This window comes from Penicillium cinerascens, assembly GCF_028974065.1.
Source record: "Penicillium cinerascens strain IBT 15544 chromosome Unknown contig_1_segment0_segment0, whole genome shotgun sequence".
Lineage (NCBI taxonomy): Eukaryota > Fungi > Ascomycota > Eurotiomycetes > Eurotiales > Aspergillaceae > Penicillium > Penicillium cinerascens.
Window position 1 is genome coordinate 3,479,464 of NW_026695287.1, and position 19,780 is coordinate 3,499,243.

Sequence of the window (19,780 nt, forward strand, 5' to 3'; positions counted from 1 at the left end):
CATAGTGTTAGAACCAAGTGAGAAGAACAAGTTTAAATCGATCGGTACAAATAATGACGTCGCGCGATCATCTTATCGGGGCGCGATGGCGTGCACGTGACACAATCGATAGTCGGAAAACCGCGTTGTCACTCCGATTTGTCGATTCGGGACTCAATTCTCGCGATACCCTCCACAATCATGGGCTGGCTATGGACATCAAGTTCTCAAAAGGACGAACCCGTCAGCACACCTACGCCATCCACGAATACCCCCGAACCAGCGTCTCAAAATGTCCCACCGCCAAACACGTTGACCCCGGCCGAACAAGCCGACCTTGAATTCAGTCAACTCCTGGCCAGCCTCCAAGAAGCAGAGAATGGCACCTCCAAGAACCCACAAGCCAAGCTGTCATCCAATGGCGAAACATATCCATCCGAACCTACCTCCTCCATCTCCGAGGAATCTCTCTACGCAGATGAGATGTCATGTCGCACAGCCTTCGACTACGCCTTCTTCTGCCAATCCTTCGGCGGCCAATTCGTGAACGTCTACCGATACGGCGAGATGCGCTCATGCAGCGAGCACTGGGATAACTTCTGGCTCTGCATGAGGACCCGGTCTTGGTCAGATGAGTTGCGCAAGAAGGCCATCCGCGCCCACAACCAAAAGAAGGCTATCAAGTACAAGACCGGTCCCAGTAGTGAGGATGTTTGGGACCTTCGGCTTGAGCCGGCGCGCGAGGCTTTCAAGGGTGACTTTGCTGCCCTGGAGCGCGAGATGAAGGCTGAAGCGGAGGCTAGTCAAAAAGCAGCTGCATGATTGCATTTGCCTTGAGCTGTCATGGAGCGTCCGTTTTTTTTTGTCTCACGAATGTACATATATACCTCTTGGCGTGGAATTTGTATAATAATTGATCTAGATGTTGGATTCTCTACTCTGACAACAATCCATTCCCCGATCCAAACTTCTATTTGTATTTCAAGGCGGTATTGCAATAAGAAACTCTATTTGAAGAGGAGGACCTGACATCTAATTGTCTTTACGCACCTAAGGCAAACTCAAAACACCATGAACTACCAACATAATTCCAAGCACCGCAAGCCGAAAAGGGAGTTCTTCACCAGCAAAAGACACTAAAACAGCAACCGCAACAATAGTAAAGATCTCTAAAACCAGGTGAAATCGAGGACTGAAAAGAAGCCTTTGAAACAAGCTGACCACTTGACCTGCAATATCCCTCAAAGAAGTCAGGATAGAGTCCATCGCCTGCTCTGCCCGTGGAAAGTAGTTGCTTACTGGTCTTGCAGGGTCCATGTCCTTCGTCGCACTAGATGGGGGATCCTTCCTACCATATCGTTCTCTCGGGCGCGGGGATTCTTCACTTGCCCGCGTAGGTTCACGCTCCTGAATAATTCTGGGACCAGTAGTCACGGACTCCGTAGTTCCGGTTGTAGACTCGGTCGGACACTCATAAAATCCACACCCGGGGCCTTTCTTTCGGATCGAATCAACGTAAGAGTTCTTCCCTATTGCTATCTTCGCTATAGCCGCGTCCTTCTCTTCCTGTGTCGGGAGAAGCGCAATGTCTATCATTTCTTCGTATCTGGCTTTCCAACTCTCGGCGCTGGAGCGGCGACTGTCAGTTTCGGATTCGACTGCGAGTTCGCTGATACCTGGACAGATGGGCGTGATTGGTTTCTTGCTCTTTCTCGTCATGGTGAGAGGTCGACGTATACTAGGTAGAGGTGGGGTGCCAGATGCATGATCTGATGACTGGATAATATTAGGAGAAGGGGCTGGGGGGTTTTGATACCTTCGATTCCATGTGTTGGGCTTGGTATCAAGTGTGTCTGTCGGGTTGAGTCACCAGACAATAGCATTCTAAAACAAAGTATCAAATCTCTTTCAGCTGAGGTCACGAGGGAGCAATAGCATTCAAGGAACAAGTGACATCCTTTATACGGGTGAGACAAAGTCGATCATGAATAAATCTGGAATTCAAAGAGATGGGAAACGACGAGGTATGTACAACATAAAGTAAATAATCACCGCTCTGCGGACGCTGTAAACACCTTGCATAGAGAAACGCTGCTGACAGGACAAGATAAACACGCATGGGAATCAACAATTCAAAAGATATCAGAGAAAGAAATCTTGGCAACTTTCATGAAAACAAGACCTCCCACTATAGTGAACGAGAGTCCCCTTCTAACCAACCCCCTTTTAAATTTTGCACGTTTAAACGAACATTTCATCGTAGCCTTCATAATAACCCGATACCCGTAGATATATCACTCATTTTATTTAAGCAACGACCTGGGTCTCGGCGGGCTGGGGCACGGAGTCGATGGCTGGGCGACGAATAATGCCTCCGGTCACGGGCAGCAGGGAGCTGATACCGCTGAGGAAGGTATCGACCTCGCGCGCGCACTGACGGCCCTCGTTGATACCCCAGACGATCAGGGACTGGCCACGGCGGCAGTCACCGGCGGCGTAGACGCCGGGGACGTTGGTGGAGTAGTGGCCCGGCGGAGTCTTGACGTTCTTGCGGGCGTCACGCTCGATCTCCTCGCCAAGGAGGCGGTCCTCGGGACCCAGGAATCCCATGGAGAGGAGGACGAGGTCAGCGGGGAAGAACTGCTCGCTGCCCTCGACGGTCTTCATATCCCAACCGCCAGTGGCGCTCTTGGTCCACTCGACGCGGACAGTGTTGATGCCCTTGACACGGCCGTTACCGTCGTCAACAAACTCGGTTGACATGACACAGTACTCACGGGGGTCCTTGCCCATGTGGGTCTTGACCTCGGAGTGACCGTAGTCGACACGGTAGATGCGGGGCCACTGGGGCCAGGGGTTGTCGCCGGCGCGCTGGGGCGGGGGCTGGGGCAGAAGCTCGAAGTTGGTGACTGACTTGGCACCGTGGCGGACGGAAGTACCAATGCAGTCGTTACCGGTATCACCACCACCAATGACAACGACGTGCTTGTCCTTGGCGGAGATGTACTCGCCATCGGAAAGACCAGAGTCCAGAAGGGACTTGGTGTTCTTGTGCAGGAACTGCATGGCAAAGTGAACACCTTCCAGCTCGCGGCCAGTAACCTTGAGGTCACGGGCAACAGTAGCACCGGTGGCGATGATTACCGCGTCGTTGGAGGCACGAAGAGAGTCCAAAGACACCTCGCTGTCAGGGCCAACGGTGACACCAGTGACAAACTTGATACCCTCGGCGGCCATCAGGTCGACACGGCGCTGAACGATCTTCTTGTCGAGCTTCATGTTGGGAATACCATACATGAGGAGACCTCCAATGCGGTCAGCACGCTCGTAAACAGTCACGGTGTGACCGGCACGGTTGAGCTGATCGGCAGTAGCCAAACCAGCAGGTCCAGAACCGATGACGGCAGCGGTCTTGCCCGACCGAGTCTTGGGGGGACAAGGGACCATCCAGCCCATCTCGAAACCGCGGTCGATGATGGCACACTCAATTGACTTGATACCGACGGGGTCCTCGTTGATGCCCAGAACACAGGCACCCTCACAAGGAGCAGGGCAGACACGACCAGTGAATTCGGGGAAGTTGTTGGTCATGAGCAGACGGTTCAAGGCATCCTGCCATTGGCCCTGAAAAATTAATTCGTTCCATTTGGGAATGATGTTGGAGATGGGGCAGCCGGTGTCGGACTGGCAGAAGGGGACACCGCAGTCCATGCAACGAGCTGCCTGGTACTTGAGCTCATCCTCGTTCAGACGGTTGGACAGCTCAGCCCAGTCACGGGTACGAGTAGTCGGGTTGCGGTACTTCTCGCTGCGGCGGCTGTACTTCATGAAACCACGAGTCTTGTCCAGAATCAGGGCAGAACGTTTCTTCTCAGCCTTCTCGCTGCTGATGCTGTCCTCGATATCCAGAAGATCGGCCTTCTTGGAGTCATCGTTCTTGGCCATCCCAGTAGGAGTAGGGGTGCTGGGAAGCTGGGGAAGAGAGAACTCGGCCTTCTTCGCAGCCTTAGCCTTAGCCGCCTCTTCATCCATGACGCGCTTGTAGTCAGTCGGCAGAACCTTGATAAAGCGAGGGAGAGCACGGTTGAAGTCGAGAAGGATACGAGCAGCCAGCTCGGAGCCAGTATAGTGGTGGTGGTCCTCGATCAGTCCGCGGACAAAGGCGATCTCAGAAGGATCCTCGATGCCAGAGACCTCCACCATCTCCAGGTTGACCTTGGAGTGCGAGTCCTGGTTCACGTCCAACACGTAGGCAATACCACCAGACATACCGGCAGCAAAGTTACGGCCAATCGGTCCCAGGATGAGAACGCGACCACCAGTCATGTACTCACATCCGTGGTCACCGACACCCTCAACAATAGCCGTGGCACCCGAGTTACGGACAGCGAAACGCTCAGCAGCCATACCACGGAAGTAGCAAGTACCGCGAGTAGCACCGTAGAGACAGGTGTTTCCAACGATAACGTTCTCCTCGGCCTTGAAGGCAGCACCGCGAGGAGGATAGACAATGAGACGACCACCAGACAAACCCTTGCCAACGTAGTCGTTGGAGTCACCCTCGAGCTCAAGAGTAATACCAGGAGCAAGGTAAGCACCGAAAGATTGACCAGCAGAGCCCTTGATATTGGCGTGGATGGTATCCTGGGGAAGGCCAGCCTCGCCATAGCGTCGGCTGATCTGGTATGAAAGGGTAGCTCCAAGGGCACGGTCAGTGTTGACAACATCGCACTCAATACGGCAAGGGAGACCCTTCTCTAGAGCGAGCTCAGACTCGAAAATCAGCTTGTTGTCGAGACGGGTGTGGAGGCGGTGATCCTGCTTGCGAACGTTGTATGTAGCAACGCCAGGCCGCAGCGAGTGAGCAGGAGTCAGGATGAGGGAAAGATCGATACGCTCCTGCTTAGCACGGAGGTCATCACGGGTCTTGAGAAGTTCAGCACGGCCAACCATCTCGTTGACACTGCGAATACCAAGCCTGGCCATGATAGCCCGCATTTCATTGGCAACGTAGTAGAAGAAGTTGATGACTTGCTCGGGGGTACCATTGAACTTCTTGCGAAGTTCAGGGTCTTGAGTAGCAATGCCGACAGGGCAAGTGTTCAAGTGGCATTTTCCTATACCGCTGTTAGTTCTTTATTCCATTGGTAATATGATAACCTTGACGGCATTTTTTGGGTTGTCTTACTCATCATAATACACCCCATAGCAATCAATGGAGTGGTGGCGAAGCCGAATTCTTCAGCACCGAGCAAACAAGCGATGGCGATATCACGACCAGTACGAAGCTGACCATCAGTCTGGACGACAACACGGCCACGGAGGTCATTAAGGACAAGAGTCTGGTGAGTCTCGGCAAGACCCAACTCCCAAGGAAGACCAGCATACTTGATACCAGTCCAGCGGGAAGCACCGGTACCACCATCGTGACCAGAGATCAAGATATGGTCAGCCTTAGCCTTGGCAACACCCGAGGCAACGATACCAACGCCAACTTCAGACACAAGCTTGACGGAGACACGAGCACGAGGGTTCGAGCACTTGAGATCATAGATAAGTTGCTTCAGATCCTCGATGGAATAGATGTCGTGGTGGGGAGGTGGGGAGATGAGACCGACACCGGGGGTGGAGTGACGGGTACGGGCAATAGGGCCCAGTACCTTGTGGCCGGGCAACTCACCACCTTCGCCGGGCTTAGCACCCTGGGCCATCTTGATCTGCAGCTCATCGGCATCAGCTAGGTAGTTGGATGTCACACCGAAGCGACCAGAGGCAATTTGCTTGATGGCGGAACGCATGGTGTCGCCGTTTTCCATGCGGTTGCTGCGCTCAGCATCTTCACCACCTTCACCGGTGTTGGACTTTCCGCCCAGACGGTTCATGGCAATAGCCAAAGTCGAGTGGGATTCCATGGAGATAGATCCGTAGGACATGGCACCGGTCACGAAACGGCGCACGATCTCGGTCCATGGCTCGACCTGATCAATGGGGATGGGAGTACGCTGCTCGAAGTCGAACTCGAGCATACCACGCAGAGTGCAGTTCTTGATCTGCTCGTGCTCTGCCTTGGCGTAAGCCTCGTAGGACTTGTCATTCTTGGTGCGAACGGCATCCTGCATGTTAGCAATGCTGACGGGATCGTTGATGTGTGCCTCGCCACCATCGCGCCAGTGGTACTCGCCCGTTTCGGTCAGACCAGGGATCTCGACAATCTCGCGCGAGGGGTATCCGCGCTCGTGGAAGGCGAAAGCGTCCTGAGCAATCAGCTCGAATGTGATACCACGAATGCGGCTTGCAGTACCGGCGAAGCAGCGGTCAATGACGCTGTCGTCGATACCGAGAGCCTCGAAGATCTGAGCACCCTTGTAGGACTGGAGAGTGGAGATACCCATCTTACTCATGACCTTGAGAATACCACCATCGCAAGAGGCCTTGTAGTTTTCAATCACCTTCTCGTCGGTGATGTCCTTGCGGATCAGTTTCTCCCGGTTCATCTTGAGGATACACTCCAGAGCGAGGTAAGGGTTGATAGCGTCGGCACCATAACCAAGGAGAACACAGTGGTGGTGGACCTCACGAGCTTCAGCAGTCTCAACAACGAGGGCAGCAAACGAACGCCACTTGTTGCGAACCAGGTGGTGGTGGACAAGACCAGTGGCCAACAAAGCAGAGACGGGGACACGCTCAGCGGAAGTGGCCCGGTCAGACAGAACGATCACCTTGTCGCCTTGCTGAATAGCCTCGGTAGTAGCATCACAGATAGCATCCAGTGCCTCAATGTAGCCATTGGTACCCCCCTTCTTGTCGAAAGTAATGTCGATGGTACGAACAGTCCAGTCATTATGAGCGTAGTTGATGTTCTTAAGAGCATTGAACTCAGGGATGCTCAAAATGGGAGACGGCAAAAGCAAGCGGTGGCACTGAGTAGGGTCCATCTCCAGCAAGTTCCCTTGGGGACCAACGTAGCACTCCAGGGACATGACCACGGCCTCGCGGATGGGATCAATGGGCGGGTTGGTGACCTGAGCAAACAGCTGGCGGAAGTATTCGTAAAGCAGGCGAGGCTGCTGAGCAATGCAAGCCAGAGGAGCATCATTACCCATGGAGCCGAGGGCTTCCTTGGAGTCCGCGCCCATAGGGCCCAGCAGGAGACTGACCTGTTCGAAGGAATAACCGAAGGCTCGAAGACGGGGGTCATTCTGCACGGTGGTTTCGTCAAGGGTGAAAGAAAGGTCGTGGCTGCTGTCCGCGAGCACCTTGGTGATAGCGGGCAGCTTCAGGAGCTCCTTGTCCAGCCAGCTGGCAAAGTCCTGACGGTTGGCGACGGTCCTCTTCAATTCGGAGTCGTCAATGATCCGCCCGGCCACAGTGTCGACCAGCAGCATCTTTCCGGGCTGCAGACGACCCTTCTGGACCACACGCTCAGGGTCAATATCAATAGCACCGACCTCGGAAGCGCAGACGATACGGTCGTCATCCATCACGTAGAAACGGCAGGGGCGCAGGCCGTTACGGTCGAGGTTGGCACCACAGTAACGGCCGTCGGAGAAGGTAAACAGAGCCGGGCCATCCCAGGGTTCCATCTGACAAGCCGCCCACTCGTAGAAAGCAGACTTCTTCGGGTCCATGGCCGGGTTGTCCTGCCAGGCCTCGGGAATCATGATCATGACAGCCTCGGGCAGAGACAGAACTCCGTTAATCATCAGCAGCTCCAGCACGTTATCAAAGGCAGCGGAGTCGGAGCCGCCATCCTCCACGACAGGGTACAGGAGGTCGAGCTCATCGCCGAAGACCTCGGAGCGAAGGACACCCTCACGGGCACGCATCCAGTTCTTGTTTCCTCGCAATGTGTTAATTTCACCGTTGTGAGCGGCCCATCGCAAAGGCTGAGCACGGTCCCAAGAGGGGAATGTGTTGGTGGAGAATCGGGAGTGAACAAGAGCGAAGTGGCCCTCGTAGTCGACGTTAACCAGATCGTGGTAGTATGTGTAGACCTGGACCGGGGAAAGCTGGCCCTTGTAGACGATATTCCGGTTGCTGAGGGAGCACAGGTAAAACCAGTTGCCCAGACCAATGACATGAGTGGCACGCTTCCGCAAAACGTACAGCTGGATCTCAAACGTCCGCTCGTCGAACTTGTCGGTGTCGGTGATCTCCGGCTTGTTACCTTCGCCGTACGCAGATTTCAACACGACAAACGGCTGCATAATAATAGGCTCACGCGAGAGCGCAGCCGGACCCAGGATAGTCGAGTCGCGAGGCACCTCGCGCCATCCCAAGACGCGCAGGCCAAGAGAGGTAGCGAGCTCCTCGAAGCTGGCGATGGATTGCTTAAGAGCGTCCTCATCGGGCTTGAAGAATAAGTTTCCAACGGCATACTGACCCAGCGGTGGCAGGTCCACGCCAACCTCACGAGCGAAATTCTTCACGAAGAATTTGTGAGGGATACTGGTCATCACACCGGCACCGTCACCGTCTCGCGCGTCGGAGCCAACGGCTCCACGGTGGGTCATGTTGCACAACAGATTGCGGGCTAAACCGCATCGACGTCAGCGCACGCTTCCTTGTTTCGATTTCACCGGGGGAATCGGAGACTTACCATCGCTCACGATCTTGTGGCTCGGCTTGCCCTTGATGTGGCTAAATCGTAAAAGACAAGTCAGTCGGCCGGTCAATGGCTCAGCAGCGGAATCAAAGAATCACTCACGCAGCAAAGCCGACACCACAGGCATCCTTTTCGTATTCGGGGTCATAGAGACCCTGCTTCTCTGGCAGAGTATTGGCCCAGCCATAACCCTCCTTGGGCTGGTACTCCGAATACTCCTGCGGAGCCTCTTCAATTAAATCATTGCCATATATTTCCTCCAAGTTAAGACCCATTCTTCCGCCGGGGGCCGACAGAGAATGGACAAGGGGTTAAGATGGTTCTCTTTTCTTTTTGGGTGAAAGATCTCCGCTGTTTTTGGGGCGGGACTATCGCGGGCAATGTCGTCACTGACGCAGCGCGGTTGAAGGGAATGGACAAGGTGAGGAAGCCCCTGCTGCGACGAAGTGAGTGAAAGATGAAGATGGGAAGGAAGGAAGAAGGAGGAGGAGGGGTGGAATAAAAAATAAAAGAGAGCAGCGATTACGGCGGTACAGCACGTCCGAGGATTGTACTCTGCTCCGAGACGTTCCCCAATCGCAGGAAACGGATAAAATACGGCCGTGGGGTTATGCGCCGTGGCAAAATTGCTGAAGCCAGATGAGAGGGGAGTGTCCACGGTAATAGCTTCAGATTGGATCAAGACTGGCCTAGCGGTTTTTACGAGAAGAAGGAATCGAAGGAGATTACGGTCATTACAGCCACCGTGGCCTAGGAACCCCTCATGGACGAAAGCAGTAGGGGAAGGGGGGAACATTCCATACAGTATGGTCGTTGGAGAGAGCTCCTCAGTCAATAATGGGTCGAGTAATGATAATCATTATGATTACGGAGCGCAAATCGTCGAGATAAGCGTGCGAAGGCCAATGAGAGTGAATGCTTTGCAACATGAGCCCGAACGATTAGCTTTCTGCTACGTCAAGATCCTCGCCGGTGGAGCGGATGTACATGTATTGTCACGTATCGATCCCTCGAGATCTATGCACGCGAGGCATGCACCCTACAGATCTCCCCGGAACATTCACCATCCTATCCAAGATCGTAGCTACTCTTTCATTTCTTCCATTGGCAATTTGGTTAGATGTACCTGGCTCGGGTGGTGGTGGGGTGGACCAGGAGGTCGTCGGCCGCAAACAGACAAAACCGACTCGCCCGAATGAGGGAGCTGGAGGCATCCTCACATGTGGGCTCGGTCCTACAGCAGATCCGAGTGGGCGGTTGGTGGGGCATAGCGAAGTGCTTAATCCAGTCAAATGTCCTTATTCCCGAGCCGCTAGTTTGTGGGAGCGCAACTCTTCCAACATGCAGCCTGAAAGAGCAGGACGCGCATACAGGACTTGGCAGGCACAAAGACGGGGTAATGTTGCAGGGAAGTAGGCTGGAATCGGGAGTAACGAGTGCATACTACTGTACTACTCAGATCCAGGCCACGCACCTGAGATGCTATTACCCGTTCTGAACGGTAATGTCGTTTCCGACAACGGCCAAGCCCCGGGATCTCCCTCTTCCACTGGTATGGCAGACAGGGCTCCCGACCAACATTGTTTCTGCCCCGAAATCGGGGATCCCAGCCGCCCGGCATTCCAGCCGTGAATCCGGATTGGTCCTGTCCGTTTCCCCCATCTCATCAGCTCATTCCTTGAGGTCATCCCGACCTGCTTATCGCGGCTTCTTGGAAATTGTCTGCGTCCTCACTCGTCCAATGCGCAGGTCCCCCAGACCTCCAGAAACTCCCCGGACCCCCTCCCCCAGTGCTCTCCGCGTCCGGTTTGGAATAGGCCTGGGATCTTCGTTACGACATGCTTTCGACGTGCGTTTTCTCCGAGTTCTCGGACTTAACGCGGGACGGCCCTGACACGTGAAGCGGGATGTCCTGATAAGCTCGACTTGATAATAAAAATACATAAACCCTTTCTCGCGGCCTCGTTTCCGAGCCCGCAGTAGATGGTGGAGGATGGGATTTCTTCTCCTGTTTTCGCCTAGCACGGATGGCTGCACCGTGACTCACGGAGCAGATCAGACATACGGAGCACACGGTGCTGCATCAACGGATACTAGTGTCGCCACTCGACCCGATTATTTCTTTTTTCTTTTCCCCGGTTCCATGTACATCGAACAGCGTAAGTGTATATGACATATACATCGACTCCCCGGGATCCACTGCCCGGTATCACATGACTCACCGCTCGATCCAATGGGACTGCAAGTGAAAATAAGACCGACGGTGCGTGCTCCGTTCCCCTTCCAAGCTCCAAGCTCGCTCCACTCCGGTTTCGCCCGTTCGTCTTGACCCTTGCCTGCTTTGGGTTCACCGGAGTGCTGGCTGCTCGACGGGGCAGAACACTGCCAGGATCGGGTGAACTCGGGTCTCCGTCATCTCGAATGTGTATGTATTACCCTGTAACGAGGTCTCGTAAATGCAGGATGCGCAGCCGAACCTCCAGTGCGTTTGGTTTGGGACTTGAGGAATCCGGCGGGTGAAACTCGTCCGGCTCGGCGAATATTCTCGGTCCGCGAGATCTGCTACCGCTCTTCTAGTTTCTGTCTTGACGCTGCATATGATCCAGTGGCCCCCGGTGACTATGATTTCTGCAGCCGAGTCGAAGCTTCTTAGATGCAAAACCTTTTGTAGGATCCTTGTAATAAATGGCTTGGTAATGCGTAGATCTAACTTGGTACGGTTGATCTCAGCTTTGAGTCTGTTGCCTAGTGCCAAGTACCCCTACCTTGAAGTGTGCCATACTCTTCCACAGTACCCGGTACAATTCGCAATATCGATGCGTTCATAGTCAAATATAATCAATTAATCAAGAATATCCCACATGATACTCGAACATTCCCGCCTGGTAAGAAACACACTCAATGTAGTCGCAGTATAAACGAAAGTCTTCGCCAATCATTCAAATCATAGCAAGAAAGAAGGATTGATCAAGCGTTACCTGAAGGCAGGGCCTTGTTTAAAAAAATCTTGTGCTTGGATGTAGAGAGAAAATAGTAGGTCAGTGGCCTGCATGTTGTGAAATTGGTCGTTGAACTCGTAGATATGTGGTGGAATCTGAAGCCCCGAGACTGAATATACCTCGGAGTGGCCTGAAATGATTGCTCCAGTATCATCCCAAAATCCAGTTAATTATCACCTGAATTGCTCATGATGTCGGCTTGTATGGCCTTACTCGAATAATAACTGTATAGACTATGATAATCGGATGCACAAGCTCCCCGCAATCGCGCCAATGTTATGGTTTGCGGTGGAGCCGCAACTTTTGTGTCCCGCCCTAGCTCCGTTGCCCGAGCTTGATGATCACTTCACTGCGCATCGATATCTCCAAACGGGCCCGACAATTCCTCACCTATGACATCCACCGAGAAATACCGCGGCCTATGAAGTTCCTGTAGATTTGAACCCTTCGGGACTATACCGGCCACCGTGCCTGCAACAAAAACCTTCCACTGCCCACCTGCAGCATCGCAAGACGCAGGAACGCGCAAAGGCACACTCCACGCCCAGAGCTCCTCCTCAATCATCCTAGACACACAAATTTGTCTTATCACGCCATACAGAGCAATCCACCACCAACACAACAATGCTCTCCCTCCCATTCATCACCCCCCGCGACGTAAGTGACCACCCTCCACCTCGACTTCCAAGCCCCCAGTTTGACACAATCCTACAATAAACAGTCCCATGAGCTCTGGTTCGGAGGCTCCCAACCATACCGATCCTCCTCCCCACAGCAAAACCCAAATGACCCCGCCAACCATCCCCGCCGCAATGCCAACACAACCACCCATCGCGCCTTCATGCCCTCCCGCTCCCCAGCGAACTCCCTCTCAGCACTCCTAGTCGAAGAACGCGCCCTGCGCACCCGCAAACAGAATATCGCCTCGTTTGGCTACTCCTGGATCAGACCCGCAGGATGCGCGAAGACTATGCTTGGCATGAAAGAAGAGGAGGCTGAGCGCGAAGAAGCCCTCTTGGCTGCGCAGGCTGAGATGAATGCTGCTGAAGGGGAGGGACTGATGGATGATGATACAGGGGTGCGTGAAGAAGAGGAGGAAGAGGGAATGGAGCGGGATTTGGATGATGAGATTCCTGATGCCGATGTCGAGGCCGAGGGTCTTGTTGAGGAAGGCGAGGAAGGCCTTGAAGAGGAGGACATTGCTGACGAGGAGGGCTATATGGAACGTGATCTGGATGATGATATCCCCGAGGGATATCCGGACGATGACTACGATGAGTACGAGGATGATTTCGATAATCAGCCGGATTTGGATGCGGCGGTTCCGACTGCCGAGGGGCTGAGTGATGGTATGGAGCGGGATCTTGACGATGATGTTCCCGATGCTGCGGAGGATGGTTCGGAGCAGGAGGGTGAATGGCAGCATACGGATACTGAGGACGAGCTTGATGAGGAGGATGAGAATGAGAATGGGGATGATGAGATCGTCGGTGCGCGTCCTTCGGAGCACTTCAGGACCAGCACGCCTAATAGCCGGGGTGGATTGCCTCCGCCGCCGCCTCGGCGTGAGCGGGAGACGGAAGCTCAGTCGCGCTTCTTGCAACGTTGGAGTGGCGGAGGTGATGCTTTTGATTCAAGCAGTATGATGTTTGAGGAGGATGACTTGCGCGCCTCGGTGACGAGCCAGACTAGTCGCCGCAGTGGGTTTGCTCGACGATTCCCTCGACGCGTGGGCGGGCCTCGAGACAGTATCAATTGAGCTGGCCTATGGGCTGTTGTGAGGGTACGGTTCAGCGATTTGCATTGTCATCGGCGTCTGGGTGGGCTCAAGGCCCTGGGAACCATAGAGGTGTATGGTATCCAAGATACTCATTGCTGCAAGGATACCACTCTATTGCATATTTGTTCTGAGAATTGCTCGTTATCCTATCACGAAGCCTATAGTATTCGCCGTAAAAGAGGACATTTCCCACAGTGATGCTCGCGGTATGTAGAGAACATTCGGGGTTAGACTTACGAAACCAAGCTGATTGAATTTCTCTGCACAAACGAGCCCTCAAGGCTTGTTTCCTTTGCATTATGTACTATATACTTATACATCAATCGAATTTCAAGGAGCCTAAGCTCCTGGCCGAGGAGCTCTGCCCAAAAAGACCGCCAATCGAGATTCCACGGTATAGCAAGCACTCGAAAGAGCTGCCAGGAATAGCTTTAAAGAGCATGATTCCCAAATTCTGGAAACGAAGTCGACATTATATGTAGGTACCGCCAGAGAAATCAAATGGCATGTTATTCCAATGAAAAGCAAACTCCAAAACACCGCAGTCAAAAACCATGCTGGTACTTCATAAAAATGTATGTATGCACGCCCGTCAACCAAAGGAAACCCAAAGCAATGGTCCCGGTAGTGTGTCGGCAGGCAAAAGTATTAAATAAGACGTAGGAAGGAACCGAGGCGAAAGTAAAACGGGCGAGTGCGGCGGTGGCCACTAAAATATCCACACGTAAAAGAACAAGAGGAAGACGGCGAAGAAGAACCCAAGCCACACTCTCCAGCCGACGCCGGTGCTGTCAGCCATGCGGAGCATGCGGTTCATGTTTCCGCGGATCCGGACTCGTGTGTTTTCGAATGAACTTTCGAGCCCCTCTAGGTATGTGGTATCCCGAATCTCGTCACCGATGGCGATAGAGATCTGGCGGTTCGTTGTCAGCGCTTGTCCTTCGAGGGCTCCCCATTCATCTCGCAGCAATAGTCCTGCAAATGAGACGCGCTTACATCTTTCAGCATCTTCACCTTAGCGGTGATGCCTTCCACTTCCGCATCATTTTGTGATTCGAGGGATGAGAGAACTGCGTCAGAGTAGTGGCCCCTACAGTTCAAAGGTTAGGCTCGATATTGATAAAGCGTTGGGCAGGCTCAGAGCACTCGGACGTACTTCTTATCCGGGGTTGCGCTCCTATATGAGGCCCCCGCAGCACTTCCATTGCCATAGCTGCCTGCCGGACTGGGGTAACCTCCGTATCCATATCCGCCTGACGGCGCGGGCGATCTGCTGGCCGGGCGAGAGTCGCCACCATATGAGTCGAAGAGGGAGGATGAGGCGCGGGGGTCGCGTTGGCGGGGAAATCTAGTCGACGTAATATTAGTTCCAAGATACGTTGAAGGGTCATCAGAAGAAGGACCCTGAGAAAAGCAGGGACCGGGGACTATACCGTGAAGACATGATGGTCGTTCGGGTTGGTTCAGAACGAACCGAGGTCTTTGGTAGAGTCGCTCAGGAGGAATCGGGGGGCGGTCAATAATAGTTCAGGAACATTGCTGGCTATTAGCGACTGGAGTTCACAACCATGTCGTTTGAGTAGTCGACTTGGATGCTTGCGGAGGGCAAAAACACAAGGTGGCCAAAGCTTGTTGGTCTCGCCCGAGGCGGCCGCACGTGATGACGAGCGATGTTTACAAGGGATTCGAGCAGAACCAATAGATTGTTTTGGTGAGATGGAATCAATTAAACATAAGGAGATGGCCTAGCTTGCCTCGGGCGAAGCGTATAACGGGCGTGCTGATCGCATAGCTAAAGCGCTAAGCTTGAACTGCATCTATTGTTTACGTCTCCAGGTACTACAGAAAAAAGACCCGCCGCGAAGTGCAACTCGGGAGAGAAAATAGAGTAGAAAAGATCGTAAAGATCAGCTTCATTGATTCATTGTCATCGCCGATTTATCGCGTGACTCGGAGAACAAGTTAAGTCTCAAGGAGAGCACAAGAGAGAAAGAGAGAGAGCCTCCCCCCAAATGGATAGCGCCGATCCACAGATCATTCCCCATGTCACTTAAGCTTTTTTCATCAAAGCCAGCCGCTTAGTCGCGCATCTGGTCGTCGTTGTCGTCACCGGCGCCCTGGTAGTCCTCGTCATCATCCTCCTCATCCTCCATCGCGTCTGCGTTCTGGGAGTGTACGGTCTCCCAGTTGATCTGCTTGCCGCGCGTGCGACGGCCGCCAGAGATGATGTTGTCCTGCGAGATGGGCTCGAGGTTGCCGTCGCCGTTGTCTTCCTCATCCTCGTCTGTCGGGAATCAAGGTCAGTATGGTCTCAATTGGATCGGGGGCTTGGATTATCGGTAGCCATTGGCTACAGACTATGTGGTGGCGGGATTCGTACCATTGTCGGGCTGGAGAAGGTTTCAGTCAGTGTCGATGTCTCGGTTGATGGCAATGTGGATGGATTGCGCAAACTCACCAGCTCGGGTTCGCTCTCGGACTCGCTGTCGGATTCCATGTTCTGGTCATGGGTAGGGTCCTGGGCCTTGCCCTTGCCCTTGTCCGCGAAGGCGGTCTCGTTGGGGTTGGTGGTGGTGGCGTGGTCACCCATGATGAATTATGTGCGTGGTAAAAAGGTGGGAGATGGGGGAGAATTACGAGGTGGAAGAAGGCGAGGGAAGGGATTTAAAGAGACGGTCTGCAAGTAAGGTAGTTCAACCAAAACAACCCGCAACAGTAAGGGACGCCGCGATCCCGTGACGTGATTCGCCATGGCGGTGGCGGTGGGGGCCTTAGGGTTCGGCCTTACCGCGAGACATCTTTCTGGACCTGTGGATGATCCGATCCGTGCTTGGTGACTACTATAGGCCTTGAATTGGAGGTCATAAAAAGCAATCGGATTCGTTTGGTGCTAAGATCAAGGCTTATTGCTACTGACTATTCAAAGCAAAGCACCGTTCCACCGAATCGGCGTTGTTGCCCCACCACTTCGGCATCGAGATCTGCTTGCCAGCCCCGAAGAAGAAAAAGATGAGCAGCATGTTGAGATTGAAACCTGCATCAAAGGCCGCTGCTACTAGATAATTATAGCGCTTCCACACTTCGAAGTGACGTCGGTAGGCCCAGTACATCGCGATGTATGCACCGATGATGGCCGATGTGTACCCCGTACTGATATTGCCGTAGAACATGGCCAGACCACCGAAGAAGATGCTGACATTCCACAAATCAATCCGTAGTCGTGGGAAGATGCGGTGGAAGATGAACAGGATAGGAGGGATGACGGCTCCCACGAGGAAGGACCAGGGGAGCGGGGACATCTCCGCCTCAGCAAAGAGTCGCTTGGGTCCAAGAATTGCGTACTGCACACCCATCGTGTTGGAGGTGACCAGTTTTTGACCCGTCCACTGGTTGAGTGGGTCGCTCTTCTTCCCCGTCAAGTAATCGCCCTTGGTGTTCATGACCCAGCGGATGACAGCGTAGTTGATCGGAACACCCATGAGCGTACCGAAGATCTGGGAGAAGAACACCTGACGGGGAGGGATGTGCATATAATGGCCGATTTTCTGATCCTGGAGCATATATTGCGCGCGGTACCAAGCATCACCAGCAATAGAGCCGTAGACAGACGGACCACAAGGGTGCTGATGATTTTCACCGGCCTTGGTGTGCACCATATAGCCATACACCAGCTCGTTGAACGAACCGGTCTCAAGCTGATAGTTCGAGATGGCATACAGCCAGGCAAAGGGAATAACAAAGATCGCTGCACTGGCAAGTGCCACGAACAAGGTCCAGATCGGAATGAAGAGGTACCCGCACGCAATGCTGGTGACCAGGATGACAAATGCCACCAGGAACAGGGCAATGTACCACCACGACGGGATCTCTTTATACTGTCGCTGAATGACATTGAGGCGATCGTTGTACTGGTAGTGGATGCCCTGGCCCGCTGCATATGTAGCCTTCTTGCGAGTGAAGACCTTCTTGAGGTTGCTGCTCACCTGGACGAACCCAAAAGTAGCAATCCAAGTCACCGCAGCCAGCAGCTTAGCATAGTCAAAGAAAGTCGCCCACACATTTTGCAAGCCCATATACATTGGGCCGTACTCCTGGTATGCAGTCTCATTGAGATGATAGGTCGGAGTGAGCACCTCCGAGATCGGGTATTTTGTGCCGTTGGCTAGCATGAGGCCATTTGACATGAGACCATGCTTGAAAGATCCAAGGTTTCCCCACTTTGCTGCAGGAAGCAAGACCCAACAGCTGAAGGCAAAGGCCAGAAACAAAATAACCTGAGTCCACCATGGAGTGAGCAAAATGGAGGACCCATTCCAGTTGATGTTGGACCAGTCCAAGGAGAGGTTGAGGAAGCCCATGCCACCTATTCCGGACCCAATGAAGTTGGCTACTGGGTTTCTCGGTGCAACCCTACAAAGGAAAGCCAGTGACGAGGTGAGCGGAAATACGTATTCCGGCAGGAATTGCCACATGGTCATCCCCAGCAGGGAAAAGAAGAATACTTTCATCTGGCGACGTGCGAGGCGAGACGATGTGTCGGTTTTCCGGAATGTTTCAAACAATATTGTCTGCATCAAGGCTTGCGGCCAGATGTATTCCGGGTCCGGCAGAAGGATCTGTCGAGCCAGAGCCACAAAAGCGTACCCAGTCCACACAATGGCCAGCATGAAGAAGAGTGCAACGGCCGGCGGGATTCTCTCTCCATACCAGAGCTCAGCCAAGACAATCGGAGCATACCCCATGTTGTACGTCGCCCCCGAGGCCGCCGTCACCGTGACCAGCACGTGTTCCTTGATACTCCAGGCCCCAGGATTGAGGCTAAATGACCAGCTGGTCCCCGGCACTCGAACTACCCATCTTGGCAGTGTCCTTGCGAGGAAGTGTCCAGCATAGTGGCAGGCAATTTGGACGAAGAAAACCGAGTAGTTTGCACTGGTAGTCCGGAAATAGCTCATCTGGGACAGAAAAGCACCGGGGATGACGAAAATGGCCGAGAGCACAAAGTAGCGGAAGGTAATGGTGGGCAGAGTCGGATCGTCGGTCAGGTTGATCAACTGACGCACCTGGAGAGGCAATGCGGCGATTTCTGGGTCGTTGTGGCTTTCCTCTTCGATAGCCACGGTCTCGCTCGTTGCCTTCAGTTTCTCTTCATCGGGGAAGATGGTGTCGACGACCTCTGTCTTGGTCGAAGGCATATCGACGGGATCTTCCGACGCATGCTCTGATGTGTTCTCTTCCTGGTGTTCCTGTTGCCGCTTGAACGCATTCAGAAGAGCCATCTTCGCGAGAGATATTCGTGAACCCCCTCTGCAATTCTGGGAATACCAACAGGTGGCGGGGTAGAGAAATAAGGACCGTCCATTTTCACGGAGGGGCGTGGGATCCTGCTTTTTACAAGGTCACACATTCATGGTCTCCATGGCGTGCGAGCCAAGCGTATCGAAGCCACCAGCCAAAGTTGCCCGGCGGAGCTGCCGTAGCTTCAATGCGATCTTCGCATCGGATCAAGCCCAATCAGGAAGATGGATAGGTGGGACAACAGCTGGGATTCGAGACTAATGTGGGTGAGTTACATTGGATGCGCGTCAGAGAGCTCGAATGCGGTAGAACTTGAGCGGTCGGTCAATTATAGCGTGGATGGCGTTATCAGGGCTGTCTCAAAGAGGGTTGGTTCAACAGGCCTTTCCCCTTTTTGCTCAGCGGAATCTCAGCGGGGGAATTTGCATGCATTTTTCCAATGGTGTGAGTGTGAGTCTGCGAGATCGGGCTGGCGAATCTGAATTGGGCGTTCTACGTTTCCGTGTTTCTATTTTCTCTTCTCGTTTTCATTCAATTTCCATGCGGGACATGGTCATGCGATCAAGGAACGAAGGAAACGTGCGACATTTCCATGGGTGTCTCGGGGCTTCGAAGTCAGCAATCACGGATGCAAGCGTTGACGGTATGAAAGGCATAAAGCAAGAAAGCATGGGTTGCGCGGTGAGTGATCATATCGGACCATGTACATAGTAATTAGAGTATTCAGGATAAGCTAATGGGCTGGTCCATACCTCGGGTGGCTGAATGCGCGACTGTCTTGTTGCCTCGTTGCCTGAATACCTTAAATCTCTTAATTTGACGCCTCAGGCAGCGATGGAAGAGTCATCTGCATTCTGTGGAGTCGAAAAGATGAATTCATGATGACGCCCACGAAACGGTGACCGTATCGATACTACCATGCGCCCTGGCCAGACCCGCCGAAGGTGGCCTGACCCGCCAAGGGTGGCCTGACCTCCGTACCCCGCCGGTACGCACGGTGGTAACAAAAGAATGGTAACTTTTCTCGCTGACATCATTCACTTGCCCCGCCAAAAAAAATTGACCAGCATCAACAATGCAGAACGACGAATTGTACGCTATCCAGAGCAGCTAGGGAAT

General features: G+C 53.4%; 7 protein-coding genes across 7 annotated transcripts; 2 read left to right on the forward strand and 5 right to left on the reverse strand.

Moving 5' to 3' along the window:
• Positions 1-180: 180 nt before the first annotated feature.
• N7498_002846 (EMI1 family protein) lies at positions 181-801 on the forward strand (the record flags this gene model as incomplete). Its single annotated transcript, XM_058449908.1, has 1 exon — positions 181-801. The coding sequence occupies one exon, from the start codon at positions 181-183 to the stop codon at positions 799-801; it is 621 nt and encodes a 206-aa protein (XP_058312252.1).
• A 473-nt stretch (positions 802-1,274) lies between these two features.
• N7498_002847 (uncharacterized protein) lies at positions 1,275-1,698 on the reverse strand (the record flags this gene model as incomplete). Its single annotated transcript, XM_058449909.1, has 2 exons — positions 1,275-1,309; positions 1,332-1,698. The coding sequence occupies 2 exons, from the start codon at positions 1,696-1,698 to the stop codon at positions 1,275-1,277; spliced, it is 402 nt and encodes a 133-aa protein (XP_058312253.1).
• A 588-nt stretch (positions 1,699-2,286) lies between these two features.
• Positions 2,287-8,859, reverse strand: N7498_002848 (glutamate synthase (NADH); the record flags this gene model as incomplete). The annotated part of the gene is made up of 4 exons (XM_058449910.1): positions 2,287-5,096; positions 5,168-8,512; positions 8,579-8,619; positions 8,687-8,859. 4 exons carry the CDS (start codon positions 8,857-8,859, stop codon positions 2,287-2,289), a joined length of 6,369 nt encoding a protein of 2,122 aa, XP_058312254.1.
• A 3,348-nt stretch (positions 8,860-12,207) lies between these two features.
• N7498_002849 (uncharacterized protein) lies at positions 12,208-13,342 on the forward strand (the record flags this gene model as incomplete). The annotated part of the gene is made up of 2 exons (XM_058449911.1): positions 12,208-12,240; positions 12,305-13,342. The coding sequence occupies 2 exons, from the start codon at positions 12,208-12,210 to the stop codon at positions 13,340-13,342; spliced, it is 1,071 nt and encodes a 356-aa protein (XP_058312255.1).
• A 730-nt stretch (positions 13,343-14,072) lies between these two features.
• Positions 14,073-14,956, reverse strand: N7498_002850 (SNARE domain- containing protein; the record flags this gene model as incomplete). The annotated part of the gene is made up of 4 exons (XM_058449912.1): positions 14,797-14,956; positions 14,520-14,711; positions 14,360-14,453; positions 14,073-14,276 (listed from the first exon to the last, which is right to left on the reverse strand). Exons 1-4 carry the CDS (start codon positions 14,805-14,807, stop codon positions 14,073-14,075), a joined length of 501 nt encoding a protein of 166 aa, XP_058312256.1. The 5' UTR covers positions 14,808-14,956.
• A 485-nt stretch (positions 14,957-15,441) lies between these two features.
• On the reverse strand, positions 15,442-15,953 carry N7498_002851 (histone H2A.Z-specific chaperone CHZ1; the record flags this gene model as incomplete). The annotated part of the gene is made up of 3 exons (XM_058449913.1): positions 15,442-15,647; positions 15,744-15,753; positions 15,822-15,953. 3 exons carry the CDS (start codon positions 15,951-15,953, stop codon positions 15,442-15,444), a joined length of 348 nt encoding a protein of 115 aa, XP_058312257.1.
• Positions 15,954-16,272: 319 nt separating this feature from the next.
• N7498_002852 (OPT family oligopeptide transporter) lies at positions 16,273-18,642 on the reverse strand (the record flags this gene model as incomplete). The annotated part of the gene is made up of 1 exon (XM_058449914.1): positions 16,273-18,642. The coding sequence occupies one exon, from the start codon at positions 18,640-18,642 to the stop codon at positions 16,273-16,275; it is 2,370 nt and encodes a 789-aa protein (XP_058312258.1).
• Positions 18,643-19,780: the final 1,138 nt, after the last annotated feature.